The sequence below is a fragment of the Microtus ochrogaster genome, unplaced genomic scaffold (genome assembly GCF_000317375.1).
Source record: "Microtus ochrogaster isolate Prairie Vole_2 unplaced genomic scaffold, MicOch1.0 UNK90, whole genome shotgun sequence".
Classification (NCBI taxonomy): Eukaryota; Metazoa; Chordata; class Mammalia; order Rodentia; family Cricetidae; genus Microtus; species Microtus ochrogaster.
This window is the reverse complement of record NW_004949188.1, coordinates 1,048,367-1,063,203: the sequence shown is the minus strand read 5'-3', so window position 1 is coordinate 1,063,203 and position 14,837 is coordinate 1,048,367. Positions and strand designations below refer to the sequence as shown.

At 53.7% G+C, this 14,837-nt stretch overlaps 1 protein-coding gene across 1 annotated transcript in view; it reads right to left on the bottom strand.

Annotated features, from left to right (window-relative positions):
- Positions 1 to 14,287, bottom strand: part of Cacna1a (calcium voltage-gated channel subunit alpha1 A) — a 243,021-nt gene extending 228,734 nt beyond the window's left edge. The window contains 1 exon segment of the mRNA XM_026777920.1: positions 12,378 to 14,287. Within this exon segment, the coding sequence (XP_026633721.1) occupies positions 12,378 to 12,676 (299 nt within the window). The 5' untranslated portion in view covers positions 12,677 to 14,287.
- Between the last annotated feature and the right edge of the window lie 550 nt (positions 14,288 to 14,837).

Genomic DNA, 14,837 nt, shown 5'->3' with positions numbered 1-14,837 from the left:
CATCTATCTACCCATCTGTCCACCCACCCATCTATCTACCCATCCGTCCACCCACCCACTCATCTATCTACCCATCCGTCCACCCACCCACTCATCTATCTACCCATCTGTCCACCCACCCATCTATCTACCCATCCGTCCACCCACCCACCCATCTATCTACCCATCCATCCATCTACTCTGTGTCCATCCATTCACCCACCCACCTGTCTACTTATTCATCCATCCATCTGTCCACCCATCTATCTACCATCCATCCATTCACACACTCATCTATCTATCTATTGATCCATCCACCCACCCACCCAGGTATCTACTCATCCACCCACCCACCCATCCATCTACTGACCTACCTACCCACACACTCCCCTGTCCATCCAACCATCCAGTCATCTGTCCATTGATCATCCAACATCCATCCATCCACTGCACATCTATCTAAATATCCATCCAGGCAACTATCCACTCATCCATCCATGTACCTGTCTGTGGTAGTCTGAATAAGAATGATCCTTATGGATTTTAGTATTTGATCACTTGGTTCCCAGTTTGTGATGCTGTTTTGGGGCAGGGATAGGTGATAAAGCCTTGCTGGAGACAGCACACCACTGGGGGAGGGGCTTTGAGAGTATTTGGGCTTGTCTACTTCCGGTTTGCTCTCTGTTTCAAGTTTGTATTTGAAGATGTGTTCTCTTAGCTTCCTGTTCCTGCTGCAGTGCCTCCCTGCCATGATGGACTCTTATTCCTCTGGAACTGTAAACCCTCAATAAAAACCTCTTTCTTTTCTAAGATGCCTTGGTCATGGCGTTTTATCACAGCAAGACACTGTCCACCCATCAATGCAATCATCCAAGCCATGCAGCCACGATTCACAACAGAGACCACTTCAATGTGACTAAAACAGTCAGAACTGTCAAAAGTTCACACACGAAAAACTTGCAAAAGCAGTTAAAGGCCACGAACCTTTCCAACTCTTTCCAATTTCTCCAATGCCCAAACAGTTTGAAGCCTTGTCACACCCTTGCAGAAGATGGTCCGTGCTTAGGAATTTGAAGTATCAGATGCCTTGAGAAGAGGCACTCATAAGGACAGAGTGAGCAATGGAGAAAGGATGTGGAGAGGAAGGAGGAGCAGTGGGGGGTGAGGAGAGTCTGGCATTGGGTCACAGGGAACGGGAGGGAGATGATTAGGAACATACAAACAGATGGCTGAGAGGTGGGGAAAATCTGGCCTGGGCTTGGGAACCAAGAGATTCTAGTATTAACACTCAGCAAGGTCTGGCGCATAACTCAGTGGTAGAGCACTCACAGAGCATGTGTGTGTAGGGGTGCTGCGCTCCTTCCACAGTACTTGGGGGAAAAGAAGAGAAGGCTGTACCTGCCTTCCCCTCAGCTTAGATCCTGAAGCAACAGTGGATGGGCACAGAATAAGATGAGAGATGCAAAAGGAGAATAAAAACACACAGACCTACTATGTGCCATATGCTAATCCAAGCACCGGGTCAGAGGAGCCCACATACATCCATCATGGAGGGGTATCTCCCCGTGAAAACACCACGGAAAGCATCACATGCACTAAAGCAGTTGTCAGTCAGTCAGTCCATCATCCAAGAGGAGAGCCATAAAAATCCTGATGCCCTTAGCCTACTGTGTGATGTTGCAATGGACTATCTCATGCTCAGTAACATATAAAGGAAACAAATGCATTTCTCGCAGCTTTGGAGCCCAATACCAAGGCACACTGATGAGGGTCATCACGCCTCCTCATCCCATAGCAGAGAGAGGAACGCGAGACAGCAAAGACAGAGAGGGCTGGGGAGCAGCAGGAGAATCCTCCTGCCATTTGGGAGCCCATCACCCCAACCACAGCATTCACCCATCCACAAGGGCAGAAATTTCAGGACCTGTTCATCTGATGAGTCCAGAGCAAGCACCCCCCTCAGAAGCCAGGCCCCTAACAACCCTTCATTTGGGGATCCTAGTCCGGGGGTATTCTACCACTAAGTTCACCCATAGCCTCTTGCAGAAAGATCTTCGGCGGGGTCTCTACCTCTGAGCTATGCTCCAGTCAGAATCTACTGGAGGATTCCAGGCCAGAGCTCTTCGGCTCAGCCATGCCTCTATCTCTACCCGAATTATCCCTTACAGACCTCACCTCTCAACCGTCTTGTGCTGAGGATTAAGCTTCTGTGTGTGAACTCTAGTTTGCACACTTATTTACAGCAGAAGACAAAGTCAGAGGCCTTCAGAGTTGGGGTCTGAGTCACTGCTGGCCTCAAGTTCTCCACTTGACTCGGCCCCTAAACTCCTCTGCAGCCATCGCCACTACCAAGGCCCGAACTAGGGGTTCCCACACCCGCAGGTGGGCATGGGGCTGACTGAATGACCCAGTCTTGCAGAAGAAACACTGGTGGACTGTGAAGTTGCTGAAGACCAGCCCATGTGATGGCTGGTGTCCTCTAAACGCTGGCAGCTCTCAGCTGATTCTAGCCGAAACTTGATGCCCATGCATAGACTCAAACAACATCCTGAACTCATTCATTCCCTGACTCGGAAAGTACCCCCGTTAGCACTGCTCCCTCAAACAAACGAGATAGAGTCACACCAGACTGGAAATATCCCAAACGGACATCACCAAGAATGGATAAACTGTGGAACTCACCAGAGCATGTGAGCAGAGAGAAAGCATACAGACCTGCAGCTATATACAGCCAGAAGTGAAGCTCAGAAACAGAGTGCAGAGGCCAGAGAGATGGCGCAGTGACTAAGAGCAGTTGTTGCTCTTGCACAAGACCCAAATTCAGTTCCCAGCACCCACACGGCGGTTAATAGTGCAAGTCAAAAGACCAGCTGCCTTTGAGAGCTTGGGACTGGGAGTGGACCACAGGGAGAAGCCAGTTTTTTTATTCAGGAGTGTGGCTTGGTAGTGCAGTCCTGACCTAGAGTGTACAAGGCTCTGGAATTCATTCCCACCATCCCCAAATGAAATGAGTAACGTGGCTGTAGCATCAGCAAATGCAATAACACGTATTCAGTCCCCAGAGATGCAGAGGAGTGACCACAATTAATTAATACCACCTCACTCTTCAGACTGTGCGGTTCTACTTTGTATAGGGAGACCATCCACACCCCCTTCGTCTCTTTATTCCTTCTGCAGTTCCTCAGACAAAGGAGCCCTGCCCTCACTGAGAAAACAAGAAGCCTGAGGCAGCAGGTGTAAGGGATGGGGTGGCGTCTGCAGCTTGAGCCACCCACATCTGTTTCGGCTCTACCCTATTTTCTCTGAGTCCCTTCCCTCCTAATCCGGTCCCCTCTAAATGGGGCTTCACAGCAGCAAGTACAAACCCCAAGGCCCCTCCCATGTCCAGGTCTATAAGGACAGAAAACTGTGCAGGTGAAGGCCTCAAGAGCTTGGCTGGCCAGGCTCTGCCTAATCCTGTGGAGCAAGGTTTGGTACCGGCATTGCTCCCTTGATTTAGGAATAATGAGAGGTGCTAAGGATGAAAGCCAGGGCCTCCTACATGGAGCCAGCGCTCTATCACTGAGCCACACCCTAAATCACTTTATACATTCATTCATATGAAATGCACAGCCCAAAGCAGAAAGACCACCTGGGGTGTGAGTGCCAGTCACCAGCAGGGTGACCGAGCCGGACCTGTCCTAGGTTCCAGGGGCTGGAAGTGGCCGCAGCCTGGTGGCAGGTCTGACCCAACCGCCAAACACTTTTAAGACTCAGCACTCAGAAACTGGGGCAGGAAGAGTAAGACCTCCCCCTCCCAGATAAAAGCTAAATAAGAGGGCTGGTGGTGCTGCTCACTGGTAGAGCACACGGCGAGCATTGGTGAGACCCTATTTCCATGCCCAGCACTGGGCTGAAAAGGTGAGGGGCGGGGGTCTGAGAGACGGCTCAGTTGGTAAAGTGCCTGCCTCCAGAACCCACATAAAAAGCCAGGCGTGGTGGCCTGTGCTGGTCACTCCAGCACTAGGCTGGTAGAAACAGAAGGTCCCCAGGGCTCGCTGGCCACCCAGCCAGTCCTACCGAGAAAGCTCCGGGCCAATGAGAGACCTTGTCTCATTAAACAATGTGCCGGCTCCTGAGGAACTACACCGGAGGTTGATTTCTGGCTTCCACACACATTAAATAAACACACAAATAAAGAAACAAAAAGTAAAAGACCCATGCAGAACAAAATCCAGGCCTTGCCTGATGGAAGCCAGATGACCAAACTTGACGTCAGCACTTGCTTCCTGGCAATGGCCTCTCTCACAGCTGTCTCTCAGCAGCTTCCGGAAGGCAGCGGGCCTCCTCACAAAGCGACTTGGCTTTTCAGAGGGAGGTCACTGTCACCTAGACAGGTGCCTCTGTCACTTAGCGGTCACCGGATAAAGTCCTGTCCTTTCTGTTGGGCATGAATGCCCACCACTGAGCTGGATGTGGAGGCTCACATCTGATGGCCTGGTGCCCAGAAAGTTGAGGCAGGAGGATCACAGGTTCAAGGCTAGCTTAGGCATTTTAGTGGGACTGTAAACAAACAGTAAACAGTAGAAACAAGCAAACAAATCACCAGGCTAGAAGGTGTAAGGCCCTAGAGCTGAAGCAGGGAGATGGCTCCGTCAGTGAACAATAGCTGCACAACCCACATAAAATCAGGGGCAGTAGCGTTTAATCCTGATGTTAGGGAGGTGGGGATGGGTAGCTCCCTGGGGCTTAGAGGCCTTACACCCTGGCCTAACTGGAGAACCCTAGAGACGGACTCTCAAAAAGGTGAACAGCACCTGAGGAACAACATCCAAGGCTGTCCCCTGGCTTCTACAACTACTTTATCCACACGTACATATGAATACACCACACGCACACACACCACACGCTCACACGCACCACACATGCACACACACACCACATGCACACACACGCGCACCACACATTCACACACACACCATACACGCACACACACCACACACACCACAGGATGTGAGGTCTTGGGCTCAATTCCCAGTACCCAGAAACATTAATACCCAGAATGCATTAATGAAGAGGCCAACATCCTCGTTTGTTCAGAACCAATGGACATCTAAAAAACCCAGAACAACTAGGGGTGGCGGCTCACACTGTCTTCCCATCTTGCCCTATCCCCCAATATATTCCTTGAGCTCATCACTCTCTTAGGTAATCAGGGGAAACAGAGCTGAGAATTTGGGCAGGTGTACACAACACACTTTTTGTTTTGATTGGGTTTCTGATACAAGGCCTCACTGAGGGCGCGGCCTGACATTGAACTCATGATCCTCCAGACAGTTGGGTCCGTAAGCACCAAGAAAGTTCCCAAATTCTAACTCAAGATCTGAGTAGTGTTCTGGTGGGTGTGTGGCGTGCACCCAGGGTAGGCCACAGAGTGGCCCGAGCCCTTGGTCTCATTCTGAGCAGTCTCCTGAGCAGTTCTGAAGGGCAGAACAAGGGGTGGGAGGGAGGCTCAGGAAGCTAATTACACAGATCAAACCCTCACCCTGTCACCCCTGAGGGAGGGACTGAGCAGCGGAAGGGAAGTAATTTTCTCTTAGACCGATGGGAATCGAAAAGTGGGCCAAAAAGACATGAGTTTTTTCCTCTTTCCCTGAAAGCTTCTAGAAAGAACCAAGAATGCACCATGTTTGAGGGATCTATTCAAAACAGCCATATTCTGCCCAACAAATCCACAATGGCTCATCTTGGGAAGACAACACCAGGAAGCTGAGCTTGGATGCATGGGCTATTATCTCAGCCTTCAGGAGGCAGAGTGGGAGAAGTTCAAGAGCAAGCCTCAGCTATATATGGAACTCAAGGCCAGCCTGAGCTACACAAACAAAACCACACAACGAAACAACACACTGGAGACAGAATGACTCTGGAATTCTGCTTTTAGGTTTTGGAACTTTCTTGACATGCCAACCATTTTCTCTGCATGCCCCTCCCCCCATCCTCAAGACCCTCTGAAGACACAAACAGAAGCTGTCCCCTCACCACCCAAAATGTGGAAACAGAGGTCCCAACACCAGAGATGGAGTGACCTCAAGGAGTCTGACACTCGGGGCTGATCTACCTACATGCTGAAGAATTTTCTGGCTATTGTTTTGTTCTACTGAAGTTTTTGTTTGTCTGAGACAGGGTCTCATGTAGCCCAGATTGGCCTCAGCTTGGCTATGTAGCCAAGGATAACTGTGAGCTTCCGATCCTCCTGCCTCCACCTCCTGAGTGCTGGGATCACAGGTATGCACCACCACCCCAAATTTCTGCAATGCTGGGGATGGAACCCAGGGCCTTGTGCATGTCGGGCAAGCACTCTGCCAGCTGGGCCACATCCCCAGCCCCTGAAGGGTTTCTTCTCCCGCTGTTCTCTGCAGGACACAGGGCCCCTTCCTCAGAGCTGACTCTTGGAGATGCACTGGCTGTATGAGAGCGGGCCAAGTAAACCCTCCTAGCTGGGCTTCATCACAGAACAAGCACATTCAATTCTGCGGGAAGCAGGAAACGAGGGTGCACACCTCAAGCACCTGCAGTAGCCCCCAAGGCTCTGAAGGCAGCTTTCCGGCAAGCCCCACCTGGGAGACCTTCCCTGGCTTACCAGCCCCATTCACAGCCTCCAGGCGCTCTGCCCTGAAACCCCCAAACATGGAAATGTCAGCATAAGGGGAATCATACGGGGTATTGGAGAGCTTCTGAGTGAGGACTGATTCCTCTTGCAGTCACTCAACAAACGCGTCAGGTGACATCAGCATAGTCCCACTGTAACGAAGAAGACAGGCGCCACCCAGTCTGGCTTGGACCCTTTCTAGTGTGAGCACAGAGACTGGTATAACCTTTAACATAGCCACTTTCACCACTTTTTCCCATGATGCTCAGTGTCTCACCTTTCGCCCTGAGGCTCCCCATGACTTGGAGCTCAGGACCTGAGGTTCAAGTGAAGACAGTGAACAGTCTCCTGTGGCCACTGTGGAGGACAGTCTGGCCACCTCACCTCTGGCAAAGTTATGCCCGCTCCTACCAGGAGATCCACCCATCCCACCCCTGTGTATTTACCAAAGAGAAATGAAACACAGCTCCCCAGCACTCCCGGTAAAACCCAGACACCAGCACTGACAGCTGCTCTGTTCATAATTGCCCACCCTGGAGACACTCAAATGTCCTTCGGCTGGGACCTGGGACAAACTACAGCCCAGCCACTGAATACTGGTTAGCAAGTCAAAGAGACAAAACTGAGGTGCTTTACTCTCAGCACTCAGGAGACCGAGGCAGGCAGATCTCTGTGAATTCAAGGCCAGCCTGCTGTACATAGTGACTTTCAGGACAGCCAGGGCTATCTAATGAGATGGGGATTCGGTGGCTGGGGAGGGGATAAGCTAATGACACGCAGGCTACTACAGACCTATATGAAGCTCACCTCCGAAGGCACAGTGTTGCTGCCTGCCTCCCACCCATGGGATGCAGCGGATCAAGAAGGCAGGCAAATCAAGAGCCTTGGTCTCAAATAATCAAGAGTTATGACTGTAGCTCAGTGGTGGAGCTCTGGCTACCATGCAGGAGACCCTGGGTTCCATCCATAGCCCTGAAGGGGAAAAAAAAGCTACTGCATGATTCTATTTCTAGAACCTTCTAGAAAAGGAAAAAACTACAGCATGGAGATGAGGTCACAGGTCACAAGAGACGGGAGACGTGAGGTGCTGACTCAGAAGAGGAACAGGGAATATTTTGGGGAGATGGAGCTGTTCCCTATGTCAAGTAGGGCGCTGGCTCCACAGCCCCACACACCTGTCAAAACTCATCTAGCAGTGCACACTGAAGACAAAGCCTGCTACAAAGAGACCACACCTCCTCAAACCTGTTTTCCAAGTAGAAGGGAAAAGACAGGGTGTGTCAGGATGATCTGGAGACCCCAAGCCCTGAGCTGGCAGCTAGGGGTTCCCCAGAAGCACAATGAATACAATCCTAGCACTCTGAAGACCGAGACATCAGGGCCATGAGTTTGAGATCAACATAGCCTATAGAGCAAGACTTCTCTGGCACAGGAGTGCTCCAGGGTGGAAAGGCAGAGTCCTCACCCACATCCCAGGGCCAGACAAGAACTATCATCTTAATGAAATGAACTCTATGAGCACAAGGCCCACACCACTACCAGACCAATACTCCTTGGCTTATGGTGGAACCACAACCAAAGAAACACTAAACCATAAACTGACATCACCCGACCAATTCTGCTGCCCCTCAGTATGTCCACACAACAGACATCACCCTTGCTATCACTGTACCACCTGGCACTACTGTTTATTCAACTGCCTGGTAACACAAACTGTCAACAGACCATACGCTGCTAGCCCAGGATAGACCACAACTCCGAATATGGTACCTATTGCTTATGTGCCCCTTCTCTATTCTCTGGTTAAGACAGCAAATTGTAAGCTGAACACCATAGCTAAGTCAGGAGTCTCCAATGCCCCACCACCGTCTCTGCAGTATTCCTGGTGGGGTGGGGAGCTCACTAAACACCCTGCTTTTTCTTCTTCAAAACCTGTCCTGACTCTTGCCAAGTGGGCTGCACAAGAGCTGGAGCTTTGGGTTCACTGACAGAGCCCATGGTTAGCACGCATGAGCACCTCAAAAGGCCACTATAAACCCCGAGCCTGTTTGGCTTTGCCTCCAGATGGGCAGATCTTTCTTGGGGTTCTGAGATGTTTGGATTTGGAGACTGTGGATAAGGGATCACACCTTTGTGGAGGTTCCCAGTGGCAAGGCCAGGTTAACTCCTACTTCCCAGGGGGCTCCTCTGGGAACTTCTGACAAGTAGATGTAGCAGATAGAGAAACTATGACTCAGGACATGCCTCCACCTCAACAGAACTGTCCAGAATGTTTCAAGTCAGGCCAAGCGTCTGAACATGTGACGTTACATCTCTGGGGGAGGGGTCCCACCATACTTCTCAGTTCCGGAGGAGAGCCTGCCAGTGCCCACAGGCCCCTGTCGGCACGGTGACTTCAGGGTCTCTGAGTTTCTATGATAAGGGCGATGCATCTGCACACAGGCCGGGCCCAGCACTGGCAGAGTCAGAATTTCACAGCCAGTGCAGAGGAGGCACGAGCATAAGGGGACCAGGAAGATGACACTGACATTTGGTGGAGCAGGTGGCATCATGAGGGGACGCTCTAGGAAGGCTAAGATACCCCTTATGGAGTCAACAGATCCTAGTTCTGCGGAGGCCATGAGGCCCCTCTTCTCTACGCTCCAGTCAGACCTACAGTGAGTGGGACGGAGGGTGAAGGCGTGTGCACTTAGGGCAGCTTGTTGAGCGAACAGGGCAGATTACAGAACTTCCTCGGAGTTTCTGACCCGGATGCAAAGACAACTCTTACTTCTCGTGATTGGCCTCCAGCCTGAGCTGCTGGGAGACAAAAGGATGGGACTGAGGTGGCAAACTGTCCCAGGGTGGAGAGAAAGCAAGGCTCCTCCCTCGAGCAGTTAGCCACACTGGACCTGGCAGTCAACTCCACAGCCCTGTAAACCCTCCCTCCACAGACAGCAAAGACACTTTTCATGTTGTCCCAAGACCCCCAGGAAACAGATTTCTAAATTGGGCTCCACACATCAAAAAGTCATGGGCCGGTCCACCTGAAGACGAGCTCAGAGGGGGAAATTCCATAGCACAGAACACCCCTAAGGGCTCTAGGATCAACATCCGTGAGGCCGCCACGCAGTCACATTCTAAATGCCAAAACATCTCTAAGACACAGAGAAGCCAGGCACAAAAGAATACCGCTCCAATCTCATTTGCATGAGGCTCACAAGGAGGTTAGAAGCCAGGTAGGTCAGCTGATCTTGCTGGGGTGTGGCCAGGAATGGGAGGAGAGAGGTCCTTTGGCCTGAGCAGCCATCAAGGATGCCAGTTCCAACCTTGTGCTTGCCTGTATGCACCTTAGATTTTATTCCAATAACTTCTAGATGTATTTCAGCTGCTAAAAGTGTTTGCCCAGCATGTGTGCGGCCCATGGTTCCATCCCCACCACAGCATAAAACAGGGTGTGGTGGCTCACCTAATACTCAACCACATAGTGAGTTTGAGGCTATCCTGAACTACCTAAGACCCTGCACCGCTGAAACATTTTTTTAAGTTTAGAGAAATTGCTTAATTGCTTATTTTTTCAATACCAATAGTATTTGGATTTTTTTTTAAGTCAGTATTTTGTGCAGTGCCTTGACTCCCAGGCAAATCTATTTTATCTCCTCCCACCGGCCTGAATTTCTTGAGGGAACAGCCTCGGGTCCTCCGTCCCTCCCTCCCACCCCTCCCGGAAGCAGCTCCTTGCATGATGACCTGGCTTGGAGGCTGGCTAGGCCTGGGATGGGAAGCGCCCCCTTCCGGAGTGGGGCTGTATAATTCTTCAGACCAGAAAGGGAACAGAAGCGCTGCAGAGAGGGCGGGAAACTGCACACACTCATCCCAAAGCTCCCCAGAGGGAGTGAGGTCTGGGCTAGCCAACAGACAAGGCTGGGGTGCTCTCGGGGTACCCAAGGCTCAGCTCAGCTATGACAGCTCTCAGAGCTGCAGCATCCGGGATGGATGGGGTGAGCTGAGGACAGCAGAAGGGCTCCCCAACTCCTCTCCTTCCTCTTGGAAGGCTTCAGAAGGGGGAAAGTCATTTAACAGTATGGTGGTCGCTCCCCGGACAGTCCCTAGAACATCCGAAGGCCTGTTCTCATCCCCTGGTGTCCTCTAAGGCCCAGCTACTGATTCCAGTCTGGGTACTAAAGTCACATGTCCTCTAAGCATTTTACTGGGCTGGAAGTGTTTGGGAGGACACACTGACCAACCTTGGCAAGGAGGAGTTCAGGGAGCAAAATTCTGGCACCTACCTTAAGCACCAACAACACTATGGTTAGGGAGACACCCCTCAGAAAGAAGCCTTCCACTGCACAGATCTTAATTTTCACCAGCCTCCACAGAAGCCACTTGCTCCAAAACCTCATGCTCCCCCGGTGTAATTTCACAGCCCCAGGAACCGACCATCTGGAGCCCCTAGAAAAGAACGCGCCCATCCTGCTCTTTGAGCAGGGACTCCAAGAGCCCAAAGGGCCCAGTCCTGGCTGAGACAGACTGGCCCCACCCATTACCCAAGAGCTAGCGACCCCTGGCAAACTCATGGGATCTGCCCAGCCCGTGTCATTTTGGCCCTCAAGGAATTGGAGCCTGAAAAGAGGTACATTTGGGCATGGCGGGGTGGCCAGCCAGCCTGGGGAGCAGGGTGTGTCCCCCCCCACACCGGGAATCTGGGTCATGCTTAGATGACAGAGAAACCTCGACTCTATCCACCCGCGCCTGCCTGTGTCTTCCCAGATGCCGAGGTTTAGGAGCAGCAAAGGAGGACTTCAAGAAATTCGGGGCACCGTGTGTGTGAAATCACTCCTCAGCAGAGGAAAAAGGGCTCTTTGCCTTTTTCCTCTGGTCTTTCGTGGGGGGGGGGTGGCTACCTGTCCAAGATGCCAATATGGAGACTGATCCTCCTGGTGTTCCCTCCCGGCCCCCCAGGGTGTGAGAAGCTAAACCCCACCAAGCCCACAAGCAACCCTTCAAAGGGGCCCACTTCCTCTCCTTCCTTCTGCCTTCTCTCATCCTGGAACAACCCACCTCAGGTCTTCCCAGGCCATGGGCCTCACCGGGTAGATAGGTCTAGGTTTCTTTAGACCCCAAAAGGTAACGCTGAAGGGGCTCTGACCTGTGACGGGAGGAACAGGACTTGCATACACGGAGACAGAGGAACAGTTCCCCAAACCATGAAACAGGACAGTCCCCAGATACAGCTGGGGGCCCACCCAGAGCCACTGAGGCTGGGATGACTCCACCACGAAGCCACATGGTGTCCCATGCCCTAGGCCTGAGGCTCCCACCTTGGGTAAAACACCAGGATGGAGAGGCCGAGGACCTTTTCTATAGGATTTGAGGAGGGCCCACGTGTGGGCCCTAAAGCGTCCAGGCACTGGCCCAACTAGGGCTCCAAAGGAAGAAATCAGACCCCATCTGAAGAGCCCCCCATCAGTGTCCCTGCGCGACCCAAGACCCAGACCTTCAGTCTTTGCAAGGAACCACTCACTCCCCCGAGTCCCGAGCCTCCTAAGTACTCGCAGGCTCGCTCTGCAGCTGTATCCCAGCAGGCCGGGAGGCTGCTTCGCACAGCTCCGGGGCCCTCATCTCCAGCCCCTAGCCGCCGAGAAGACCCCCAGCTCCCACAGCCCCCAGGTCTCTCTCTCAGCCCCGCAGAGGGTGGAGGAGGAAGAGGAGGAAGAGGTGGAGAAAGAGAAGAGGAGGAGGTGGAGAGGAGGAGGGGAGGCGCAGCCGCCCGGGCTGGGGCAAAGGATATGGCCATTCCGTGATCTTTTTGGCGTATTTTCTCACCACGTTGTCTTCACTGAAGAGGAACAGGGAGCGGTTGACCGTGAGGCAGTTCTGGCGGACGGGGATTGGGTTGTAGAGGGCCATGGTCCGCGCTCTCTGCGCCATCGACTGCTTGTACATCCTCTGCGCTCCGGGCTGCCCGCCCTGCCGGCTGCCCCCGGCTCCTCGGCCGCCCGCGGCGCCCACGACCACCCCGGCGGCCGGCCCTGAGCCTCCTCCGCCTGCGCCGTAGCGGCCCGGCATCTCGTCTCCAAAGCGGGCCATTCTGCAAAGAGCAAAGGGCCTCGGGTTACGCGGCGGCTGCTGTTGCTGCGGCGAGCGCTGCGGAAGCCACGGCCACCGCCACCACCACCACCACCACCGCCGCCGCTTCTCAGGCTGGCCGGGCTGTGGGGACGGCGGCTGCACCTGCGACTGCGGAGACGCTCCACGGCCCAGCCCATCGGGCGGCGGCGCCCGGCCTCGGCTCGGGGGCTCACGAGCGGGACGGCCCGGCCGAGCCGGGGAGCGCGGCTCGGGAAATGCCGGCAGAGGCGGTGACCCCGGGCGGGAGGAGGGGTGCGGGGGAGGGCGCGGGGGCGGGGCGCGGGGGAGGGGCGCGGCAAAAATAACCGGGGACGCGATCCAGGCGATCCCCGGCCACCCACTCCGGAGAGGGAAAAATTTTTTCAGTTAAAAAAAAATCAGTTAAAAAATATATAGTGTAAAAAGATTTTTTTAAAGCAACGCTCCAATGCACACCCCCTTTAAAACGCGAAGTCTAAGCGAAGGACGTCCCCCCTCCCTGGGACGCAGCGATAAGCTTCAGAGTCCTCGGAGGTCCGGGTCAGCTTGGCATCTTGCTAAAGGCGTGGGCTCTGCCCATTTGAAAAAGAAGAAGAAAATTAAATAATTAAAAAAAAAAAAAAGCCAAAACCAGGTCTTTGCTACGGGAGGAGGGTGGCAGAGAAGGATCTGTCCGTCTGTTTTGCTGACTTTCCTAGACCTGGAAAGAATAGAAAATTCCTGAAAACGCTGCAGCCCCTCCCCCTAATCCAACCCGGTTGGAGAGCGGGGGGCGGAGGAGCGGGGCGCAGGGGCGCGGCGGGGCTCGGAGGGGTCAGGGAGCCGCTGGTCCCCGGCTTTGAAAAAAGCCGATCTGTTTTCCTCCTGATTCAGCAGCCGCCGGCTCCTCTGCGCGCGGAAGCGTGTGTGCGCGCAGCCAGGCGCGGCACAGCCTCGGCCGGGGGGAAATTGCAGCAGCGCAGTCTTGAAAATTCCCCACGGGGAGGGGGGGGGAGGCGAGAGAGCGAGCGAACGAGCGAGGGAGGGCGGTGTGCGCCGCTCGGCAGCGGCTCGGGCTGCCGCAGAGCCTGGCAGCATCCCCACCCCCGAGCGCCTCTCTCCCCGTCCCCTTCCCCCTCCCTCAGTTCCGCTGAAAGTAGAGGTGCGAGGGGAGAGCTGCCCAGCCAGAAGCCGGGGCTAGACCTGGGCCCTGCGCCCTGGAGCAAGACCCACCCGGCTATGCGCGCAACCAATCACCGGCGCGGGAGCAGGCGCGGCTGGGCACAGGGGGAAGTCGGGACAGATCCTCCCGCACAGAGGACGTTGCCTGCCACCCCAGGTCCGTGTTGCTGCCTAGAACCAGGCGGGCCCAGTTGGAAGGAAGAACTTAAAGAGCGGAGGGTTTGGTGTAGGGACTAGTGTGGGTGGCCGTCGTTGAGCAAATGAGGGTCTGTTGAGCCAAAGACAATTTTTGCGAGCTGGAAGGTTCAGAGCACTTCTGGGAGGGTTGCAGATCGCAGGGGGGCTTCCAAGCTGATGTTTAGGTCACCCTGGAGACCCTGGCAGGAGCACCTGTGAGCTCCTAGGAGCAGACCGCTAACTGAGCCCTAGCATGCTAGACAGGGCGGCTGGCCTGGCGTTGGCATGGCCCCATCTCTACCAGGCGCCTGGATCACCCCCACCTGCCCTCTGTCCCCCCCCCATTTGGAAATTCCATAAACACAGAAACATACAATAAAATACAAATGAACAAGCTGAGAAATCGCCACCTTTGTGGGTGTCAGCGCCCCAGAAACCGGACCACAGGCCTACACGGGGGCTGGCTCCATTATAACCACTGCCTGATCATTCTTTTAGCTTTATGACTTTAGCACACCTTCCTCAGCAGGAGCTGTGGTTTGGCTCCCTTCGACCCCATAATAAGCATCATTCTGCAGGACCTGGTTCCTTGGGGTCATCTTTTTGTCTTTCAAACTCGCCTGCTGTCATCCATATCTGTGGGTGATACGTTTTCTTTGCTGCGTACTACTCTGTGGAGAGATCAGCCCACAGTTTGTCCACTTTCTTTTCTATGGGCATCTGGGTTCTTTCGAGATGGGGCCACAGCACAGCATTGCCTGGGACACCATATGCATGTGAGCATGCCTGCTTGTGGAGTGAG